The sequence below is a fragment of the Phocoena sinus genome, chromosome 9 (assembly GCF_008692025.1).
Source record: "Phocoena sinus isolate mPhoSin1 chromosome 9, mPhoSin1.pri, whole genome shotgun sequence".
NCBI lineage: Eukaryota > Metazoa > Chordata > Mammalia > Artiodactyla > Phocoenidae > Phocoena > Phocoena sinus.
This window is the reverse complement of record NC_045771.1, coordinates 25,210,380-25,222,461: the sequence shown is the minus strand read 5'-3', so window position 1 is coordinate 25,222,461 and position 12,082 is coordinate 25,210,380. Positions and strand designations below refer to the sequence as shown.

The 12,082-nt window shown below is 36.2% G+C and overlaps 1 protein-coding gene across 5 annotated transcripts in view; it reads right to left on the bottom strand.

Moving 5' to 3' along the window:
* The window catches only part of GRM8 (glutamate metabotropic receptor 8), a 767,368-nt gene that overhangs the window by 289,048 nt on the left and 466,238 nt on the right, over positions 1–12,082 (bottom strand). For all 5 annotated transcript variants that reach the window (XM_032644030.1, XM_032644028.1, XM_032644033.1 and 2 more), the window contains one exon: positions 3,380–3,580. In XM_032644030.1, the coding sequence (XP_032499921.1) occupies positions 3,380–3,580 (201 nt within the window). The remainder of the gene's footprint in view (positions 1–3,379; positions 3,581–12,082) is intronic.

Below are 12,082 nucleotides of genomic sequence, written 5' to 3'. Positions count from 1 at the left end.
ACCCATGTCGCTTTCACCCACTGGGAGTGCCTCATGACAACTAAGTTTGTACTTAGTTGATCCTTGCCACTGATAATTTGGAACAGGTCTGACATCCAACCTAAGTTTAGCTAATGAGATTCAAGTTTCCAAGAAGTTAGAACTGGGACCTAAAATACATATATGTTAATCTTAGCACATGTCCTGAACAAACAGCAACTAAATTCTAGAAATGTAGATGGTCTCCTGCTACCTACCCTGTGGACCTAGACGTAGAGAAAACCAATATAAAGAGAACCAAACAAAGCAGACAGAGGCATATTTGGATTTCTGAGAGGTTTTAGTACTTATAACCACTTCTTTTCTTAGACCTTTCTATAGTCTGCCATGGGGTTTCTTGACACACCCTCATAAATCGTTCCTTTTAGCTTAAAGCAAGCTTAAGTTGGTTTCTGTTACCTACAGTCAAACAACCCTGACTAGTATGCCGCTGTGCCTACACTGCCCTGCTCAACTACAGAGAAAGTAAGGAGACATCTCTGGAATTCTGTCCAACACTTTTTCTTTATGGTGCATAAGTTCTCATGGCAACAGAAAAATCTTTGATTCTATACAAGATGTACAGTATTAATATTTGATTGCCTATAGAACACACCAGAGTAAGGAACTGACATTGTTGCTTAAGTACCTGAAAAATCTGAACTATTCTTCATTTTATGTTTTTCTTTTGATAAATCTTTGCAGTTAAAAAATTTATAGAAATAGCATTTTGTTCAAATGGTAGCAATAAAAATAATCCTAAAAGGCAGGCCTTTGTTTCCCTCCAGCTTCCCAAGTAAAATTTTGTTAAATAACATTGCTTATTAGGCTGTAAGAAAATTCATTCTCTCCTTAGAAATAGGTAAGTTTGCTTCTCTCATGTAATGAAACATATATTCCATTGAATGTCCCCTTATATTTTAGCTGCTTAGGAAGCTCAGAACTTAACGTAGTCCTTCATTCTGGTTACTAAATTTGTTTCTTCCCTCTTCAATGGTTTTGATGGTGTACTTCTACTTGAATAGCCCTATGTGCCTTTTTTTATCAGAAGCAGGCAAGGTATTAATAATAAATGAATACTAACAGTAAGCCAATAATGAAATCAAAAAATTGATAAACATCCTGAAAATTACTGAAAAATCAAATTATATATTCCATGATAATCTGCTTATGCTCAGGTCCCTTACCCTATCATTATAACCGTACTATTATTACCAGCTACTGGGACACAGAAAAACTTCAAGCTATTTGCAAAATAAATCTCCAAGGAGTTCAGAGAGATTCTCTTTTAAGTTCACACACTAAAAATTCATGTATTTTCCATGATCCTCATCCAGAGTACACTTACTCTTGTATCAGACACAGTTCTATTATGCTTCAGTGGGTTCCTACTGCTTTCAAGATGAAGAACAAATCTTAAGAATGACCTGTAAGACATCTCATGATCTATCTGGTCCTGTCTAGTGCTTTACCCTTGGTCTCTGACCCTCATCTCCAGATTCCAGCTGTCTCTAACTCCCTAGAATAGGGACATATTTCCTTATTATAAACTTTTAGTCCAACACACCTCTTCTTTCAATACTCATTGCAGATTATATAATTACATCCGTGTGTGCTTATTTGATTGATATCTAAGTTCCCCAAGAAACATGTCTGTTTTGACTCTTTTTAACAGTAATATATCTTTAGTACCTATCATAATGCTTACCACATTCTATGTGCTCAATAAATATCTCTTGACTAAGTTAATGAAATTTTATGTGTGTTTCTGTGTCCGTGGTAGATTGAAAGAAGCAAATTATGGAAGGGATCAGTCCAAAAAACAATCACAGCAACAGTAGTCTGATAATGTAGAAGGGGACTATAACTATAAAAAGTGGACAGAAGAACTCAAAAATCATTGGACTCTAGAGGCAAATTGTCTGAATAATCATGAGACATTATGACTTTTTCAGTAGTCTTTAACAGCATCATTATATTACAGTATAGTATAATAATTAAAGTCATCAATGAAGGGCTAGGTCTATGGTTAAGAGAGAAATTGATCATTCAACTTTAGAATACTTTAATCCAGTGTTTCTCTAAAAGACTTCCCTGTCTTCTGGAGATGAGCTTCAGTTAATGAAAAAATATATTCATTTGCATTCCTCTTCCCACTTCTTAGCAATTTAGATAAATAAAGTGCGCCCCAACGTCATGTTAGGGTAAATAACGTATCGTAACACTTGTATTGTAACACTCCTCTTTCGCTCCATTTAATAATTGTAAGAAAATTATTTTCAAATTCCCCTTACTATTTATATTCTTAACAAAAGGAACTATGTTATGTAACGTTTCACCAAAATTCTGGTGAAATTCAAGAGGATACGAATGTAAACCAAATTGTGTCTCATGTTGCCTGAACAAAGCAAAAGAAGTTTCCACTTGAATTCTAAATTGAAGATGACCTTGTGTTTTGAGAAAGGCTGGCAGCTGAGGTCACTGGAGTGTATTATGATGGACAGTGCAACGCCGTGCGTCCTGCTTGGAGGCATGTCCATTGTGTGCATTACAGCCAAACAGAAAGAATTAGACAGCTCAGAGCCTTCTATCATTTCATTTGAAAATAATGGTCAAAGTCATGGGCAGCAACCATTACAACTTTCATGAAAGAACAGCAGAATTCAATAGTTCCATCACTTGAGACAGGCAATTTGGCTATTCTCAGCCAAACACTATGAATCCAGCGTATTCTGTACCAATTTCTTGTGACACTCACAGAAGCAGCATTTCTGCTTCTGCAGTAGGCAAATCTCATCTACACTTGATTGTATGTAGTTCTACCTCACACGATGCAGCTCACTGCTTCAAATTGACCCAATCATTGAAAGAAATACAATGAAAAAGAAGACGCAGAAACTTAACACGGCACTTAGAATGTAAAAATATACAGCAACTCCAAATCATCCACTCTCGTCAAGTCATATTACTGTTTAAAATGCTTAAAATAGGTTTCAAAACAAAATGTCTACAATTCCTTCTTTAATAACGGCATTAACAAAACATTTTCAAAGAAATCTAATCTGTTGTCAGTGGTTCCAAATGAGTCTCCTAAGTTACTTCTGAAATAGTGATATTTTGATTGATAGAGGCTTATTTTTAACTTCTGCTTCCTTCAGCAGCAGATTAATGGTAGCACCAAAAAAAATATGGTTGAGATTTAAAAGCAGGTGGAAAAACTCACACTTCTGATTAAAAGGGGAACTGCTTCTAATCCTGTACTTTCCACTCTGCTTGAGTATACTCTATATATAGGGGGAAAAAAAACACACCCTGTCCCTTCTAAAGTATTTAGATTAAAAAAAAAAAAGTTGTGACTTACCATTAAAATTTACAGCCCGAATATAACCGAGTAGTTCTTTCCCATCAATGGTACTCATTCGTGGGCAAAGGCCAACGTATCCAGGGCAGAGATCTTTGTGCATATTGTGCAGGGCATAAGCCATGGAATACACAGCATCAATTACAAATTGGACCTTTCCTTCCTGTTCGTAAGATGAATCCCGAGCAATTCGCTCTAGGCCTGTAAAAGAAAAGGGAAACCATCAACTGGGGTTAGATTTCACTAAAAATTTGGCATGAGGGCTAAGATTTTCATCATTTGAGGCACACAGAAATGAGACAAAACTATTTGATTTTACTCCTGATTATTTTAGTCCTATACTAACTGAGTCAGGTTTTTAAACTGGGTATTGAATTTTTTATTGTGAAAGAACAGAAACTATTTTATTAGCAACAAAATGATATAAAGTAAATAAAAGACATATAGTTTCATTATCTTCATTTCTACCTTATGAGCTCTATTATACTGTACATGCTGGTAATTACCTAGCATTTTGGTAGTGATCTGATCTTTTAAGTAAAATGTGTACACTGTTGTTCTTCTCATCCACCTTAGCTCCAACAGCATCACTTAATAAGTGGCCCAAAGTAAGATCTCCCCCTCCATCCCACGTCTGTCCTTGTTTAGAATGTGCTCTGTTTGGGAGCTCTTTTTGTAAATATTAAATGACAGTATTTCCTTAAATGAACTGCTTATCTTTAGAAGAATCATTCAATTTATTTTCTTCTTGAACTCAACTTTTTATTTGTTTCTATTGTTTAATTTTTTCCAGCTTATTGATATATAATTGACATATAACACTGTGTAAGTTTAATAAATACAACACGATGATTTAATACACATACATATTGTGAAATGATTACCGCCATAAGGTTAGTTAACATATCCACCACCTCACATAGTTGCCTTTTTTATTCCTTGTGGTGAGAACTTTTAAGATCCAATTGCTTAGAAACTTTCAAGTATACAACACTGTGTTGTTACCTATAGTCATCTTGCTGTACATTAGATAAAAGATGTAAAGCTCTCAAAATGAATGTCATTCAGAATAATTGTACCTGTTTTTAGGTATATTTAGGGCTGAGAACTGGCATTGGAGATTACCTTTAGCTTGGCCTTTATCATTTAACATGTAATAGAAACATAGAATTAAAAATGGAAGATAAAATTGATGTTAAAAGTTAGATGGTGTATAATTAGTTATAATCCAACATTCTCATTTTGAGGATGAGGAAACTCAGTTTGTGGAGGTGAAATTCACTTAGGACACACAAACAGACACAGGAACCACTGCCAGGTCTCAGATATTGAAATCCAATATTCTCTCAATCTCCAGGAAAATGGGGTAGATGGCAAGAATGTTGGACACGCAAGAAAAAAAAAACGACAGATAGGACATTGAGGACTTATTAAGGAGATCGAAAAGGATCTATCATTTCCACATTCCCACAAACCTTATACATCTGGTACCACTGGGAGAGACCAAAAGCAAGCACTTTAAATCTTCCCATAAATGTCAGTTAGTAAACTTTAATAAAAGTCTTTAAGTTCAACAAATATTTCCTTTCTTCACAAAAATGCATATTTCCTCTAAATTTAGAGGTGTGAATTAAGGTGGTTGTCTTATATTTGGGTTTTTACACTCTGACAAAACCAGTGACTTTCTTCTAGACAAATGTAGTGGTCAATTCATTCATTTTCATTAATCAAATCATTGAAACATTTTTCCTTTGGTCTCAATCACTTGTTCCACTCAGACCCTTTAAATGCTCTTTGTTGGTGCTCTACTCCCTGCAGTCTTTTGTGATGCTAAATTCTGCTCCACCCTTTCAACACACCTTTTCAGACTTTTTTGATGACTCAACATTCCATTCCCCAAGACTGAGTCCTCTTTTATTTTTCCCAACCTCAGAATCCATTCATTCTCAACTATTACTATTGGTAGGGTCTAGAAATAGAAACTGGAATCCAAAATTTTAGTTATAGAGTCCAAAACATAAGACATCTAGCTTTCTGGACTTTACTGTCACCTAACTTCCAACCCACATTTCCAATTGCATGCCACATTTCTATTTAGTCTGCTTCCATATCAAACTCACAAGATCCAAAACCAGGCTATCATTGTAGGGAATTACACTATTATTTTCTTAAAACCTCCTATTGAGGATTTGGCAGGCTTAGGAACACAAAGAGAGAAGGCAGATCTAACAAAGAACCTCTTTGAGGTGCCAAAAGGTATACCGTCTCTTTCAACCTGTCTTAGTTGAGTGATCTAAGCTAAGATCCATGCAGATATGGGGATCCTAGGACAGTACTGTGTATGTGCAGAACACCACCAAGTAACCTACGAAAGCAGCACTTTCAGCTTTCCATAGTTTTAACCACAAAATAGACAATTCATAAATAAATACTGATGAATGGTCACAGAAACCAACAACATTCAGTTATATCTTTAAAGACCTTATCTGGTGACAAATGGCTCTGGTTAGTCCAGGACTGAGGAGTTTTTCAGGATGTAGGGTCACAATCTGGACAGTCCTGGGCAGACCAGCATGGTTTCTTATGAACAAGGAGGCAAATGGTGAGGGAAACTTAATGATAAAAGACTGAAATAACTACACTGAGGGTAGGTCCCTAGGTCTATATGGAGAGATCCTTGTGTTTCATTTATTTTGCATCACTAAACTTGATAACTGAAAAGGAAGACTAGGCATCCCAGAGCAGTTGTTCCCATCTTAGTTATCTTCTTAAGTACAGATTCTGCAGTGCCATCCAGACTTAATGTATCAGAATCTCCCAACTTGAGGACATGAATACTCTGTAATTTCAAAACATAGGTATCTAACTGTCTTAGTCAGTTTGGGCCACTATAACAAAGTGCCACAGACTGGGTGGCTTGTAAACAACAGGAGTTTATTTCTCAGAGCTCTGAGTCTGGACTTCCAGGCTCAGGATGCCAGCATGGACAGGTTCTGGTGAAGGCTCTCTTCTGGGTTGCAGGTGGCTGTTTTCTTACATCCTCAATACGGCAGAACGCAGAGAGGAAGCAAGCTCTCTTATGACTCTTAGAAGGGCACTAATCTCATTCATGAGGGCTCTACCCTCAAGACAGTATCTGATCCTAATTACCTCCCAAAGGCCCACCTCTAATACCATCATATTAGGGAGTAGGGTTTCAACACAGGAATATGGTGGGGCGAGGTGGCGGGGGGGAACACAAGCATTCAATCTATAGCACTCATATTCCAGGTTATGTTGATTGTATTGCTGCTCTGTAAACTCTTCTGCTGCACGCTCACATGCAAACACACACACACACACACACTTTAAAGAAAAAAGAGGAATTCCATGTCTCCATTACTAAAGGAGTATGGTCAGCAGTCATAGGATTGGCAGAAAACGCCAAAGCCAAATTGATTCAAAGAAAGTAATGACCATGAGAACTTAAGGCATTTGGAAATTTTCCACAATCCATGGGATATATGGACAAGCTAGGTGTGTATGAATATTTTATATTTTTAAATTTACTCTATCCCCAAATGTTCTGAATTTGACATACTAGGATTTTATTTTAATGCTACTGCAACCTCCTAGAAGTCTGTAAGATATTTCTGACTATTCAATAACTGAGATAAAGTTATATACAACAACTTCCTGATATACTTTTAATATAGATACCCCAACTTAATAGACATACTCTTCCTTGGATTCCTCCCCAATATTTTTCCACCTTCATGTATAATGGATTTATATTAATTCTGAAACACCACACCATCTTATTAAAGGAAAATATGTAAATTTTCACTAGTCAAACTATTTATTTCCTTGCTAGTTATAAACTACAATTAGTTTGAGTAAAGATTAAATATATACAACTTTGCTTTCTTTTAAAGTAAAAGTTCATAAGGCTCTCTAGTAACTATTGCCACACAAGTCAATGGACACTATAAGACATTTTTCATAAATCAATGTATGTACGTGGTGACAAACTAAAAGACTGATCACTATTACCATTTCTAAATTTAAAAGGAAATTATCTGATTTCTTTTCAGGCTGTTTAGACAAGGTATTTTTCTATTCCCTAAAACTTCAAACTCATAATGACACTTAAGATTTTACAGGACCTAGAGTTTGCCCCTCACTTCCTATATCTGCTTCCCTTGATCATCTAAGAGAATAATTTAGGAAGCTGACAGTGAATCATCAACTTAATTGCCTGTAAAATTTCATTATGCTATCGTTTCTAAAGTTAGCCTTACTGTATTGCTACAAAGTGCTAAACATTGTTAAAGGCTGTATGTCAGCCATCCATTTAAAACACTGATTGTAAAGTTGTGATGTGTTTTAGTGCATAGCTTAAAATTAACAACATATAGCTAAGAGTTTGTGTGGTAGGAGACGAAGTCAGCCTCATAAATCTTACAGCAAGATTGTTTTATGTTTTCATTAATGAAATCTAAAACCCTGACAGTATCTCTGTCCCTGGAACACACAGTAAATTCTTATTGGTCCAAGCAATACCACATGGACCTCAGTTAAGGTCTTCTGCACATCAGGGTGTATCTTTTTTGGTTTTGTTCCTTCTTAGTGAAAAGCAAATCTACTCAAGTTTGCAAAGTGCTGTATATTTTATAATGTGAGTTCCTAAGGTGAACCTGACATGAATTTTAAATTCTTTGACTGACACATAGTTTTTGAGCTTTGCTTTCTAAGAATTTCTCATTTCTCAGAAGATAGCTTAATTTTGTAAGCTGAGATACTAGGGGCTATTTTCCTTTTCCTGAAATTATTATAAAACTCATAATGTTACTGCAGTGATGATCTAATAAACAGTGGTCAATTCAGTGGGAAAAAAATGTAAGTCAAATTAGTCCTTTTATTCCCAGGAAAGCAAACATCCAATTGGTTCGAGTTTTTACTACAGTCTTACCAGGTAGTAGAAATAATCCCACACTCTAAATTTGTAGGTTAAAAATGATTTATTTAGCTCCTCCCTGACTTTTTCTTAAGTATGTAGCAAGTATTTTAAATAATTCAATCATTTTCTTGCAGTTGCTGTGAGGAGGATGGTAAGAGGGAAGAAGAGAATTTGTCAGCTGCTATGAATAAACACATTTACGCATACAGGACCAAATTGAAAAGTCATTCTGAATTCCACAAAAACTCCATTTGCCTTACTCCTTGATACACCAGAGATGAGACTGTCACACTCTGCATTGAGCTTTCCCGATACCGCATATGTATGTAGTGACGCAGAGTGGGTAAAATTCTTACACGCGTGAGAATGATGCCAAGAACTGCACTTCACACTAAAAAGTAATCGCTATCAGGTTAGCAAACATAAGTCATCTTATACTGAATTTAAACTGGTTTGGTTTCAAGGACACAGTAGAGGATGGAAAAGAAAGATTAGCGTGTTCAGTAATTCAGGAATATCTCCTAGGCACTAGGATACGCAAAGGAAATGTGTGCACCTCCCAAACTGCAGAGGGATGAAAACATGGGCCCTGTAAGGCAGAAGGGACAGACTGAGGAAGAGGCTGCCGGCACGGGAGAAGAGGACGGGCCAGTCAGACAGACCTGCATTCAAATCCCAGTTGCACAACTCAACAGGCCTGGGACACTTTCCTGAACCTCACCAAGCCGAGGTCTTCAACTGGAAAGGTTGCCCGCAGGAACTTCCAAGACAGGGTCCCCATCTCTCCAGCCTCAACTGCTGGTAGCACCCTACCTCTCTCTTCTCCACTTTCAGGTCCTTGAATATAACCTGAGATCTTCAAACCACAGGACTTCACTTAGATGTCCACTCTGTAAATTTCTTCACTGCTTCCCAGAGGTCTCCTTCTCAACCTCCAAGCTTCAGGTAAGATGTCAACTCAAATTCGGCTGCAGTAGTGAGAGTTAATCATTTTATTTTCGATTTAACAGCTCAGATCAGGTCAAAGAGCATCTTAAATGCTAGGTTGAAGTACTAAATATTGTTTTGTTGGAAACAGAGAGCCAATAGTGGTATTTAAAATTATTTCTGGGAATTATGTGTAAAGTAAATTGAAACAAACGTTAAGTTGAGGGTAGAGATACAGGTTGGGAGGCAGGGCAGCAATAGGTTGAAACAGTGGAAAAGAAGAAGAATGAGAGAAAATATATTTCAGATGTCAAATTAACAGTCTTTGGATACCTAATTAAATATGAGAGTAGGAGTTGGAGGCAATCAACAACTCAGCAGTTTTGAGGATAGGTAGTAGAATACTGGCACCACTAACAGAATTTGGAAAAACAGGTGAACAGGAAGGTTCCATTTATGGCAGTTAAAAAGACTGAGTTTTAAGATTCTATAGTTTTGTATCCTCTAACAAAATATAAACTTTATATAAATTTGTTGAGTTATTTAAAGAATAAAAGTCCAAGTGTTTAGAGTAATCATATAACAGTGATATGGTTGATTATTTATTTATAACACTGCAATAATTTATGCCACCTTGGAGTGAAATACCTTATGCGGTACTGCCTTAAGACCAGTGGTTTGAGAATTCAAAGACCTACGTTCCAGTTCTAACACAGCGACCAAGTGAACTTGTGTCCTTGGTCAAGTCATGATCTCTCTGGCATTTATTTACTTCTCGGTAGAAATTAGAGGACTGAACACGATGATCAATCAGGGTCCCTTCAGTTCTAAGATTCTAGATTCTAGGGCAGCTTCTTTTATTTCTGTTTCCTTCTTACACTTTCTAAGATCACTTGAACATTGCATTAGGGTGTGACTGAACAAATACCACTAAACTCAATTCTCCAAAATAGCTAGGACTATCCAGTAACCAAGACCTGGAAATTCTGCACTAACAACAACAAAAAAAGAAAACAAAATGTCAGCCTGGATTTTTCTTCTTGAATTCTCAGACTGATTAACTGAGTCACTACATTTTCATTATTCTTAGACTTGAGCTATATATCGAATCTGGTTCCTCACAAAGGAGAAATGTTTTTCATTTATCTTTTTATTTTTATCCAATGGTTAAAAGAAGCATTTATGGAAAATCAATTATGAAGACATGAAAGGGAAGAGGGAGGACACAAATAATTAAAATGGGCAGGACTCTTCACAGATAGCTTCTCTTTGATCGTAAATTATTATTACTCCTTTCATCTTTTTTTTTTTTTTTTTTTTTTTAAAGATAACGGAACTAAGACTCAAAAAGTTGAATCATTTACACAGTTATGGCAGAAACAGTCAAGTCAGGCCTGACCCCAAACCTCTGCCATTTACTGCTTCACTTCCTCTCCTCCTGAAGTTTTCTCTGATTCTTCCAGCTCGGGCTGAACTTTCACTTCTTCGAACTTCTGTTTAACGTTCAGCCATTGTATCCATGATTTCTTTGTCTCCTAGTTTAAGTATAAAGATTGTGTGTTTGTGTGTGTGTGTGTGAAACTTTAAAGAGAGCAGTGGAGCAGGGATTAAAGAATATTATAAAATAATACATATTTTTACAAAAATAGTAACTAATAAATACTAACAAATATTAACAAATGACAATATCTACATTGAAATGCTAAAAGGGGGGAATACATTTCTATAACATTTTGAGCATTTTTCTGAACTACAGAGAAAATTTTTGTTTGTGAATTTCAACCACACACCTGCGATAAAATTAGCATAAAATGGCTGAAACTCATAAGCAAGATGATTGGATATTTGTAGTGAAATCCAAGCTAATAAGGCCTATAACTTTATATTTATAAAAATTAAAAAGGGTATTTTAGTATTGGAGAGTGAGAGTGTGTGTATATTTATATGTCTAGAGGATTTCTATAGGAAAATAACATCAAGCTCAAAAGAGAATTCGACACCTAAGGTCCTGCTTCATAGATTCTATAGTAGGCTTTCTCAAGGACCTGTATAAATACACGTATTAGACTAACCAACTAACTTGAGCCTTGGCTTTACCTATTTACACAGGACAGAGAAAATGAGAAGGGTCCTCCCGCTGAAAATCACCTGCTCTCCATCTTCTTCTGTAATTTAAATGTAGTCCCAAGAACTGAAGGCTCTTGGCTGCCTGAGGACACGTCAGGAGGCACTTGTAAATCAACCAGTGAAGAGTGTTACAGTAGCCCACAATAACTTCTCTCCTTCGTGCCTGACAGGAAATGGAAAATGCTCCCGGCAGGTGCCAGGTGTCCCCTTCAGGAGTTACATTTTCCATGCAATGTCCTAGGGCTTTTAAAACACTGAAAAACCTAAGGTAAGTGGCAAATAAGATTAAGAGTGTATCTTCAGGCAAAACTACCAGTTTAAAAGAAAGATGTTCAGAAGAGAAAGTCATTTCATAGGTATATCCCTAGGTCCCCAAAGAAAAGGCATTGATTAAATTCAAACAGTTGCATTTTTCTACATAATCATCTTAGATCATATACATTAGAGACAAATTTTGATTGAAAATAGTGTGTAAAACTCTTGATCAATAGTAGAGTTCACAGTTAAGAGAACAGCTTTTCTCTTTAAAGCATATTAAAGTTCCTCCATTGAAGGATTCAAATTTTCCCTTCATAATTCCCCCTTCAGTGGGTAGGATTTCTAATGCCCCGCCTTCCACCCCAAAATATGTTATACTTGTCATTGCAGACCCTATGATACGGCTTAGGATTTGCCTTAAAAAATTTTTTTTTTCCTGTTACAAAAGTAAA